At 41.2% G+C, this 12,820-nt stretch overlaps 1 protein-coding gene across 1 annotated transcript in view; it reads right to left on the bottom strand.

The window, feature by feature from the left end:
* Positions 1-12,820, bottom strand: part of LOC106567229 (prickle planar cell polarity protein 3-A) — a 38,140-nt gene that overhangs the window by 20,609 nt on the left and 4,711 nt on the right. Inside the window, exon 3 of the mRNA XM_014136269.2 lies at positions 5,779-5,858. Within this exon, the coding sequence (XP_013991744.2) occupies positions 5,779-5,858 (80 nt within the window). The remainder of the gene's footprint in view (positions 1-5,778; positions 5,859-12,820) is intronic.

Raw genomic sequence — 12,820 nt, 5'->3', positions numbered from 1 at the left:
ACTGTGAAAAGACCCCTGGTGGCATGTCTGGTGGGATAAGTGTGTGTGTCAGTGCTATGTGTAAATTGACTATGCAAACAATTTGGAATTTCCAGCACATTAATGTTTCTTATAAAAACAAGAAGTGATGTAATCAGTCTTTCCTCAGCTCTTAGCCAAGAGTGACTGGCATGCATAGTATTAATATTAGCCCTCTGATTACAATTAAGAGCAAGACATGCCGTTCTGTTTTGGGCCAGCTGCAGCTTAACTAGGTCTTTCTGTGCAGTGCCATAAGACTGGACAATAATCAAGATGAGATTAAACTAGAGCCTTGATACAATACAGGATTTTTTTTGGAGGGGGGTGGGGTTGAAACGAGTCGGTGAGTATCGATTTGATTAGAGAACGAATCGATGCGATTAGATGCACTAAGATTTTTTAAATTCTAAATTAAAATCTGCTGCTGATGGATCTCATGAGCTGGGCCTGAATTATGTATGTGTGCCATTCACCCTCTGAATGGCCAAGACAAAAGATGTAAGTGCCTTTGAACAGGGTATGGTAGTAGGTGCCAGGCGCGCCGGTTTGAGTGTGTCAAGAACTGCAACGCTGCTGGGTTTTTCCACACTCAACAGTTTAACGTGTGTAACCAGAATGGCCCACCACCCAAATGACATCCAGCCAACTTGACACAACTATGGGAGTCAACATGGGCCAGCATCTCTGTGGAACACTTTCAACACCTTGTCGAGTCCATGCCCCGATGAATAGGGGTTGTTCTGAGGTGTTCCTAATGTTTTCTACACTGATTGTTTAAAGCAAAACTACCAAAACTATTGTTGATGGTGAACCTGAACAATAAAAATAAAATCTATTGTAAGCCCTGTTCAGCAGGTAGCCTATAGCCAGATGAGAGTTGTCTCCGATAACTCACTTTTATTCTGGTAAAACACAATATTCAACAGGGCATAGATAAGTGTTGCTTCTGACCCTCTCCTCGCCCCAACCTGGTCTTGAACCAGGGACCCTCTGAACACATCGACAACAGTCACCCTTGAAGCATCGTTACCCATCGCTCCACAGAAGCCGTGGGAACAACTACTTCAAGGTCTCAGAGCGAGTGACGTCACTGATTGAAACGCTACTAGCGCACCGCTAACTAGCTAGCCATTTCACACCGGTTACACTAGCAAATTACATAGGTTGTCACTCAACTCATAAATTACTTGCTACCATTACACATCGCAAATATACAATATATATACACACATATATACATATTTTATTTTAGACATTGCTTTTGTCAAATAAACCTGGGTCAATGGAAACATGCCTAGTGACTGTCAACACAATACATGCTTAGTTTGACACTTAGGATGCATCAGTTGTTACAAAATGCTATTTTCAGAAGGTAGAAAGAAAGTAATATGAGCAACAACAAAAAAAAACATTTCATTTGTGATTCGTTACATTGTAATCGATTTTCTGACTGATGCATGCTACATTTGGATTGGTTTGGGGTCCGCGGACCGATGCATTCGTATCTTAAACATTTGAATCATGGACCGATGCGTATCGGTGAATTATTACATCCCTACAAAACACTATCCATTAGCTTGTGGTACTCTTATCTAGTCTTATCCACTGAACATAATCTACTTCCCACTGTGAGCTAACACATTAACTTTCACTTGTATGTTCTATGAGCGAGTACAATTAGTGGCTACATTCAACAAAACAAATGAGTAAAGGAAGAAATAAAGCCACTTTAGCTTTTGTCAATAATGTCACAAAGAAATTTGTGAACGAATCATTCTTAGTTCTGTCAAATCAAGATGAGCATAATTGATAAAAAACAACTCTGGTGGATTATCAAGTACTTCTGTTTGGACCAATTAAAAAGGATGACATTCAGAGCAGCTCTTGGATTAGCTGCAGGCCTCAAAGAAGTACAACATCATAACAGCTCATCTAACCTCACTTTCAATCACTCCAGGATGACCTGTCAGTCAAATGATCCCACCAAAAAGGCCCTTTGCCCTTAGATCTGTGTTAATTCGCCTCGCCTGTCAAATCTCTCTTTTATCCATCTGTACATGGTATTGTCCCTTCTGGTATTGTCCCTTTTCTGCTCTCTGTCACTCACCAACCAATACTAGCATCACTCTCAGTTCAAACATCTGTAAAGTGTGCCATCAATCCAAACATAATGAACAGTTATAATATTTAGCTACAAAATCTTCCATAAAATCACAACTTCATCGTCCACTCTGAACTAAGTCAAATTGTCAGACTTTTAAGATATGGACATCTTAAACTAGCCACCCAGTCCCATCAGTTTGGCCACTCAATCGTCAAATAGATTAAATGGGTAGTGTAATGTACCAAACAGTGTGTACAGTACAGTGATAAATAATCCTATTGGCATGAATGCGTGTGTGCTCTTGGGGTGATTAGCTGTGATTGAAACGGAGTAGCTACAGTATAGCTTCTCTCTCTTACTGTGTCATGATGGTACTCTGAGTCCAGATTAGACAGATCCATCAAGAAACAGATGGACACGGTCCCAGAACGCTCGCTCTGTGGCCACCAATTAGTGCCAGAGTAATCGCCATGCCACCCGCCTGCCTGCCTGCCCTCCCCAATTAGTTGGTTCTGAGCACGCTGTGTGTCAATGTCACTGACTGGGACCTGTGGGGCCACAAGTAACTTAATTCCTCCTCTGGTGGATACAGACATCTGCCTCTGAGGCCTCAGCCCTGTCTGGGAGAGAGCGTGCTGAAGATGGATCACTGCCCTGACAGTGTGGTTAAACAGCGGAGCTCTTTGGTCACTTGCCTGTTTGTCCTCCATGGGGGTAATGGGGTCAGGTGTTACTGTGAATGGGTTATTAAAGGAGAGGTTATTTGTCCTGGACTCTGGAGTCTTTAAGATGTTAAGCAGTGACCCCCATACATCTCAATCATGTATTTATTCTGCCCTCTTAACTGTGGTTCTGACACCTCCGGCTTAAAACGATTAAACACCTCTCATTCTTCTGATACCAGACTGGAACATTAAACAAAACAAAAAAATTCACGTCACCAACCAAGTAAACTCTCTATTTGGCCCAATGTCTTTGCTATGTTCAATAACTTCACCATAACAAAACTGACTATAACAGACAGTTTAACAACTTTGAGTCACAGATTAACATATTGTATATGGTTAACACATTAATGGTGTGATGACAGTGGCATTTCAAGTTCATCTGTATTTTTAGCATGACAGTATAAAAGTACAGTAGAGTTACCATGTGCTTTAGATTAAGGTTGGTTTGTCTTCAAAGCCTGTTGACTTGACCTTCCTTCTATCTGACGCATTATTGGTTCAATCTGCCAGCTGGGGTTTCTCTCTGTCAAATCTACCATGAAATGTGAGTGTAGTCCCCATTCACTAAAACAACTAAGGGAGCACTTAAGAAAATAGTCAGAATTCAATCTGTGTTAACTTCAAGCCTTGTGCGATTTTGCACTCATCCCTGCATTCTCTTTCAGAAAGTGGGCTGGCCCGCATTAGTGTTGTGTAGGTCGAAACATTGCATTCTGTTTGTTTATAAAGCTCTTATGCAAAAATTCCCCCATTACCTAACACCGTTCCTAACCTATATGAAGTACGAGATACCATTCCCGCTCACAGGGCTGGCTAACTCTTGAAATTCCTTCTGTCACTACCGATTTAGGTAAAACAGCTTTTAGTTTCTTCGCACCACACTTATGGAACAATCTTCAGAATACCCTACAGTTGGATGATTTGGTGCCTTTCGGCAGTTCAGATTGTTGGTGGAGGATCTCTTCACAGAGGAATGCGTTTGTTTTTTTAGAATTGTGTTTTTGTATTTTTTTGTGTTTCCTATGCTCCCGCCTTGATTGAAGTATTTGTGTTTCTAACGTCTAAAGCGTAATTGCTGCTGGTCTTGTCATGCAGGGTTCCCTTGATACATTGGGCTCAATGAGACTCCCCACTTAAATAAAGGTTAAAAAAATAAATATGTGTCTTCAAAAGATTTACCGGTCCTAAATCAAAACCTAAACTGCCCTTCCTCATAAAGTGCTTATTAACTGAGCAAGGACAGTGAAAAGCCAGAGAGGGATGGGCAGAGGGAGGGAAAGTGAGCGAGGGATGGGGGGGGGGGGTTACGGCTCTATCACAGCGGTGGTGGCAGAGGCAGGAGCTGAAAGAAAGGGATGTGGAGAAGGAGAAAGGGAGGGAGGGAGAGATTCAGGGGGGGGGTTAGGGCTTCATCACAGCGGTGGCGGCAGTAGCAGGAGCTGAAAGGGCTAATCTTATTAGGGTGACGGACAGGATTAGGACTAACCAAGAGACCCAGCTGGCTGGACACAGTGAGGAGGGGAGGGAGGGAGGGAGGGAAGAGGGAGTTCGTACAGGGGGACTGTACAACACAGAGGAAAGAGGAGCGGAAAACTAGTTGCTGCTCGGAAAGACATTGGGGACACTGACTGGACTGCTATATGACCATAGATGGTTGAAAAACATTCCAACTGACAGATACTCATTTCAGGGGTATAGATGAGCTGTATAGATGATGTTAAAATGTGTTTAACACACCGGTAGACAAAGACTCACCTCTAAGCCTGGTGGAATTCCCCTTGTGTCCATTAGAGTTTGTTCCAGTTCAACGCTCAGCTATTTCATACTCTCTGGTAGTAAGACCAAGTCAAGACATAATTTAGTTTAGCAAAGTTTTTCTTATGATCTCTGCCATGTCCATTCCAAGACTTCAAATTTGTCATCTTGCATTTATTTAAAACACCTCTTCATTTATTAATTGAGATACAGTATGTAGAATGCCTACAGTGTCATGTAAAATAGGGCTACATCCATCCATAACATATTATGGCTCTACCGAGTGGCGCAGCGGTCTAAGGCACTGCACCTCCATGCTAGAGGAGTCACTACAGACCCTGGTTCGATTCCACGCTGTATCACAACTGGCCGTGATTGGGTGGTCCCATAGGGCGGCGCACAATTGGCCCAGCATCGTCCGGGTTAAGGTTTGCCTGGGGTAGGCCGTCATTGTAAATAAGAATTTGTTCTTAACTGAACTTCCTAGTTAAATAAAGGTTAAATCATTTTATATAAATAATATATTAACCCTTTGAAAAGTAAAAAAAAACACGCTAAACCACATGCAGATAGCATGTCTAATGGTAATCCCTTGCCTTCAGAGGTTGTGCGTGTTGTGTGTGGATAACGTCCACACACACACAAAGTGCAGCTGCTCTCACATTTGCTTAATATGCTTTTGTGTCTATAGCCTAGATTCTCTATGACCTTTCCATATACACTGCCGGGCACTTTATCTGCTCTGGATGTGGTAAATGTGTTGTGTGTGGATAATGCTTGTTTGAGTCAATATCTAGGCCTGCTCTCAACATGGACACAGTTGTGTTAATCTCTCCAAGGGCCCAGTCCACTCTGATATACAAACACACAGACCCAATTGTTGTCAGAAATCACCTCTAATTATGCAAATGATGCAAAGTTAGCCATGTGACTCTTCCTCAATAATGAAGTGACAACCAAATAGCAACAGGCGACACACAAGAAGGCACAGCCTGCACTAAACTGTGATCAGATCTATAATACATATGAGTTATGAATCCAAAATGAAAGTAAAGAAACCTATGACGTGAAATATAATCACATGAAATATCTTGAGAACGGTGTCTATGATCCTGTGAGGAGGTGAGGAGGGAGTGTTTAGAGTATCTGACGGGAGTATGAGAGGCCTACCTCCAGCCATGCATGTGAAAGCCCGGACACTGGTCTCCACATCTCATACATGGTTGTCCCCGGTCTGGGTCTTCCTCCTCCTGAAACCACAACATGACATTAGACACCAAGTACGATAACACCATTCATGCATCACAAACAATGACGATAAAATGATGAACAAATACAGCATTTATTTATTTCACTTGACAGTGAGTGAATGGGAGGAGAAACGGTCACACAAGTAAAGTTGTCATTCCACTTTAAATCAAAAGGCAGTACGGACGGACTTAGTGAGAGGTCTATCCCTACTGTCATTTGCTGCATAATATTTGAGTGGAGTGATCTTTCTCAAAAAACGATTCTCTGGGAAGCAAAGTAAATTCACCGAGATCCAGAGAAATGCATGGGAAAATCCTTTCCACCCTCAATTTGCACAACTGCAGTTGATTGCATAATATATGATGATTGCTTGTTCGGACAAGACTTTACGACCACATAGGAATCATTCTCTCACTAATCTACATCATAAAAATGTATAGTACTGCCAAGCATTGTGATTAACAGAGAAGTAGGATTGCATTGGTTCAAATACACATCAGTGTACTTTATGCGACAGTGGTCGCTCATATTCTGTGTGTGATGTCATCTGAGAGTATATGCGTGTAAATAATGTGTAAAATGGTCTATGTTAATAGGGTAGGGTTGTGCATGTTTATGTGTACACACATTATGTTGACTGTATTCCTATCACGGGTTGGAACCGGTTCAGGGAACTGAACTGACAAATAAGGACATTTGTTGAGGAACAGAATCAGAACGAAAGTGTTCTACACTTTTCTGGAACAGAACAATTATTTTTTAAACTGTTCTGTTCCCCAGTCCCACAAAAACACAACAAATCGCCTATGCAAAGTCCTCAGTTTGTCACTCAGACACTGGAATAAGTTTCTGCCTGTCAGCTGAAAGTCTTTGCAAGTGTGTGTGTAGGCAACCTGCCCCTCCCCCTCCGAAGCATAGTCTAGTAGCCTACTGACGTTACAAGCGTGATTCAGAAATTAGGGAGAGATTTTTAATGAGGGAAGAATGGCTTAACCTTTTCAGTGCTAGTTAAGGATACTATAGTTTTCACATTTGGATTTATTAACTACAAAAAAAGGTAAGACGTTTTATTTTAATTCTGGTGCCGCTCTGCACACACAAGCTTGTTAGCTAGCTAGCTGGTCCAACGTTAAGCCAACTCTCTGAAGTTCAAAGACATTAAAAAAGTTCCTTCATGGAAGCTGCTCCTCCATAGGTATAATTCTGTGGGCCTAATTTAGATAATGCATGTCATAACAACAAGATGCCCAGTGCGTCAAGCCAAGCCTCATCCTCTACCCTCTCTCACCACCTGCAACATTTAAGTTGCATTTCGCGCCCTACACTCGTCTGTCCAACGCATGTAAAAAAAAAAAAAAAAAAAAAAAAAACTTGCCCGCTCCATAGCAAGCTGCTCTATCCGTACTGATTTGTGAATTAATTTAATGACGAGCTAAATGTCGATTTCAGAGGCTTAAAAAGGAACAATCGAAACGGTCATTTATTGGGGGTTTTAAACAGTTCAGAACTTTATTTCTCTGTCTGGAACAGTAGAACAGAACAAAAAATAATGGTTCTGTTCAGAACTTAATGATTGGAAAATAATTTTGTTTCCAGCCCCTGATTCATATGCATGTGAAAGGTCTGTGTGTATGCTTGCACAGACGGCTTGTCCATTACCCAGCTTTGTGTGTGTGGAGCGGGTGGGTGAGCGGATTATGTGCCGAGTGCTCGCTGCTATGTGGCAAGGGGTTAGAGGAACGGGTTAAGCTCTTGTCAAGTCCAGAAGAAACAGCCCAGTGACTGGGTCCAACCCCTGTACTACAGCTCCTGTTGGGAGTGGGACTCTAGCCACACACGATCACAAGTCATTTGGCAAATACAAAAGTTCTCAAAGCACATTCAACAAACCATAAACAGATGACCTACATGAAAAAGCGAAATATTTATTTGTGCATTAGTATTGGTGTGTGTGTGTCTCTATTCAGTTAAGTAGTCTGAGTGTGTGACTACTGCTCTACTGTGGAGTCTCTTTTTAAAGATGAGAGGAAGGAAACAGATGAGAGGAAGTGTGCCACCTTTTGCTTTCCCTCTCCATGTAGTCACTGTCTCCACTTTGCTCTGACGCTGTCATCCTGCCCCTCTTCTCCCACTTTCTAAACCGACCCTCCTCTCAATAATTGGCTCTTTTCTTACATTCGATGTTGATATACAGTATAGGATAAAAAGTTGCTTCACACCATAAAAATGTCAGTCCTCTTGTTTTATTATGCAAAGCATAATTAACCAGCCCTTCCAAACAATAGGAAGGGAAGGATGGGATGGTTAGCAAAACAATATTTCTCAGATAAGTGAGAGAGACAGAGAGAGAGTTACTGCCAAGGGACAAAAACACAGGATGTTGCCAAAAAAAAGAGACTCCCTTGAACAATCTTACAAACTGTACAGACACACACATGCAGGCTACTTATCCTTCTCTCACAGACATACACATGCCAATAAACCAAATCCATTTGGGAAAGCACCTGTGCAACTTTGTCTTGATCTGTTGTTAAACCACATTTCAGTACATAGGGTGAATGAAACATTAATATTCATGTCAAGCCAGTTATACCATTTGAGATAAGCATTTTATGGCTTGTGTACTGGAGGTTATTATGATGGGGCTGCAGTCAGTGTCAACAGAGATGCAGTAGACCAATATTTTGGATGTCGTTGAATAGAGCAAAATGCAGAGGTGTTTTTTCTGTTCATCACTGTATAATGTGCCTATTCGTTAACGGAGTCCAGATGTTGATATGTTTGCAGGTCGTTGAGAAACAATTTAACTGCTCAACCCATACACTTCAACATCAATCTACCAATGGCGCCATCACACACCCCTTAGCTCAAAACGCCCAATCTATGAACAGCATCAACAGGTTAGGAAAGAACACACGCTATGGAAAGTAACATTGAATGGTTCACATAGTTGTATTGCAACTGTGGTGGGATTTAATAGCTACACAGAGACACGTACGTGCATGCTCAGACATGTATGTACTGTAAGATATCTACATTAAATCAGTAGGATGTATAAACAATCCCCAACTCTAGTCACACAAACCAAACTGAGAAAGTAAGTCTTCTTCAAACGTTCCCCTCCAAGTTGACATCCATTAAGAATACACACACACACACACACACACACACACACACACACACACACACACACATACATATTTTGTACGTCATACCGTGTCCTGAGGTCCGGTATGACGTATAGGTCCCGTGTGGCTCAATGTGGTAGAGCATGGTGTTTGCAACGCCAGGGTTGTGGGTTCGATTCCCACGGGGGACCAGTACGGGAAAAAATAAAAAAATAAATGAAATGTATGCATTCACTACTGTAAGTCGCTCTGGATAAGAGCGTCTGCTAAGTGACAAATGTAAATGTAAACAACACATGCTTACGCAATCTTTCACAGTCAGAGAGCAGACTCTTTTGTCTCTGGGGAATGCGATCCATGGTAACACGTGTGCAAAAAACAAACATTTTGTGAAGCCACATTGCCCTCTGTCATGCCTACTGATCCCTGACTTGTGTAACTCTCCACCAGAGCACGGGACTCCCTGGGAAAGCCCAGCAAAGTGTGCAATAAATACAGAGAGAAAGATGCGAGGAGTAGCACAATCATGTTGTATTGACAAATGGAGGATAAGAGTCCTGGGGAAAGAAGTTAGAGGGCCTGCAAATCATGCAGCGCATTTGGGATTGTGGGTAGAGCAAATAACAGAAGAACTACAAAAAAGCTTGCGGAGGAGCATTAGTATTTGCAATAAAGATGCATAAAATATTACCTAACAATTGTTTGGCCAGTAAAGTACTGTTCGGTTCAGTACACGTGTGGTTAAATCAGCATACTCAGCAGTGAAATCAAACATATTGTAGATAATAGCACACTGCCCTCCGACTTTACAATCAATTTAAAACATTTATGGGAGTTGATCAATGCTAGAAGGCAGATGATGATCGTTATGTAGGCATTACATTTATGTACTGCATATGAATGCCTTCATAATAGTGAATAAATGTGAAACACAAGGTCAAACTTCATCCCCATCATAAAGCTGATGCATTCTGCTCATGGAGAAAAAGCTGGCATTAAAACGGTCCCATCTGTAAACTGATCCAGAAAGAAATGCATCAATCCCCGCCAAGCTGGTTCTAATTAACACTGTGTCGTGTTCACAGAGAGAGAGGGGACGTTAGCTCCATATCATTACCATGACAAATAAAGTTTGTCATGGAAAACTTCAGATCCATCATACAACTTTTGTTCCTTTAGGATGATTGTTCCTTGAATAAAGACAAGAGCAGCGAGTTGAAATTCATCATGTGCAAGAGAACATGGGAAGGAGATGATGTCAAGAAGACACTCTCAGACAGTGTAACATAAGTCAAGGTAATGTGGGTTTTATGTGTTTCCTTCACGTCTCTCAGCAAGAGAAAATATACATCAAGTTTATGTCCCTGCAGTGGGTTAGCCTACTTTGCTTTCTGAAGTAGGGGATGTGATGGGTGGGGACTGCAGAGGTAGGAAATGAGTTTATAAACTATATGTGGGAAGTAAATAGAACATTTGAATTGACAATAGGTTTGTTTGTAGTATCACACAAGAAAGAAACCTCTTCTCTCCATTAAAAGCAAAGCAGGTACAGATGTGCCATTTTAATTTGAACAGTTTCTCACAGCAGGAAAATAAATTCTGCAGCAACAGGAAATGTGGATTATTATGAATGGACATTTTTGTAGGCGTTGATACATTTTTCATTAGAGAAAATCAAGTGACATTTTAAAGTGGAAATTAAACTTTAGAAGCCTTTTTAAACCTAGAATACGCTACAAGTTTGCATTTCATCCTGCACAGGAAGATTATCTGCAACAACAGTGATCAAATTAAGATTGCACATCTGTATAGGAGAGCGTACACATGAACGCTCGCCAACACACATGCATACATACACCCTACTTTAGTTACTGCTTTTGACCTTGATAATCCGCTTTATCCAACAAGCTTTTTCTTAATCACAAGGTGGGGGTGAGATATTGTGCGTTTGTTCTCCGGCTCATGCGTGTTATGGCCAGGTGGACACAGCAGTCAGCTAGATTATGAGGGCTGCAGAAAGTTAGCTGTTAGACCCTTTACCTAAAAGCTGACCGGTGCCATCATAGTCATACAATGGTAATGTTAAGTAACACTTTGTTGCTCTTATACCCATGTTATAACAATATTTACATAGTAACGTTGTTACAATGCATAGAATAACAGATGCTGGAATGGAGACAGCAGGATGTGTTCAGTGTTTGAGGAGTTAAACGTTAACTCAGGGGTCACAGGCCTGTGCAGCCTAACTCACTGAGACATGTTAGTTACACTACACACTGGGCTGGACTCAGACACATCAAACACAGAGCCTGCAGGGAAAGCTTCACTAACCATCACACATAGGTCCATCTTGCTCTTCTCTCTGGAATGTCAGGAACACATCCCCGTTTCCTACAATAGGCTATCATACTGTATTAGGCTTGAGTTGTATGCCGTATATATCATATACCGGGGTATTTGGAAGTAGCCATAGGATGGTTTTTCAATACTGTCTAAACTATTTCTTTGAAGTTTGTTTAATACATTTGAATATATGCAGTCAACTTGTGCAATACATTAGGAGAAAGAAGATTCCGTTCTTCATTTCACCTGTCTCGTTATTTTTTATTATGAAGCTTACTTGTAGTCCCCAGACACATGGTGTTTGTTTACAAGCACAAGAGACCGGAGCTTTGTGAGTCACTGACTATTGTGCAGCACGCACCAGGTGATCTAGTTACACTATGGAATTCACAGTTAAATGTTTGCAAGCTTGATATCTTATAACCATACTGAACAAAAATATAAATGCAACATGAAACAATTTCATTGATTTTACTGAGTTATAATTCATATGAGGAAATCAGTCAATTGAAATGAATAAATGAGGCCCTAATCTATGGATTTCACATGACTGGGAATACAGATATGGATGTTAGTCATAGATAGCTTAAACAAAAATGAGCCTCACAATGGGTCTAAGGATCTCGTCACTGTATTTTTGGGCATTCAAATTGCCATTGATAAAATGCAATTGTGTTTGTTGTCGGTACCATACCATTACCGCACCATGGGGCACTCTGTTCACAACATTGACATCAACAAATCGTTCGCCCACAACGCCATATATGTGGTCTGCGATTGTGAGGCTGGTTGGACGTACTGCCAAATTCTCTGAAACAACTTTGAATTGCACGCTTCCTCAAAACCTGAGACATCTGTGGCATTGTGTTGTGTGACAAAACTTCATATGTTTGAGTGGCCTTTCATTGTCCCCAGCACAAGGTTCACCTGTGTAATGATCATGCTGTTTAATCAGCTTCTTGATATACCATAGGTGGATGGATTATCTTGGCAAAGAAAAATGTGCACTAATAGGGACGTAAACAAATTTGTGCACAAAATTTGAGAGAAATAAGCTTTCTGCATATGGAACATTTCTGGGATCTTCTATTTCAGCTCATGAAAGATGGGGCCAACACTTTACATGTTGCAATCATATTTTTGTTCAGTGTACTAAGTGAACTTTCTAAAATGTGCTAAATGCTCTGCAGTTGTGCATTTGGTAGGCTAATTTAGTAGCTAGTTATCTAGCTAAGTGGTTAGCTTCTTGCAAAATCAAGATTCTCTTGGTAACAGCAGAGAATCCCCTCCTGGATCAATAGCCTTGCAGTCCAATATTTGTTTTGTGTGTGCAGCAAGCTGAGTAGCATTTTTGAGTTACTCGTATAACTTTATGAGCAGGGTTGTCTGTTATGGTTTGGCGGTATCCAGATTTTCATATCATCATACCATCCTTCTCTCATCCTCAGATTTACAGTATAGCGGTCTTCATACACAAGGAGGCGCTAAAA

This window comes from Salmo salar, chromosome ssa13 (genome assembly GCF_905237065.1).
Source record: "Salmo salar chromosome ssa13, Ssal_v3.1, whole genome shotgun sequence".
Classification (NCBI taxonomy): Eukaryota; Metazoa; Chordata; class Actinopteri; order Salmoniformes; family Salmonidae; genus Salmo; species Salmo salar.
The sequence above is the reverse complement of the archived record's forward strand: the minus strand, read 5'-3'. Positions and strand labels throughout refer to the sequence as shown.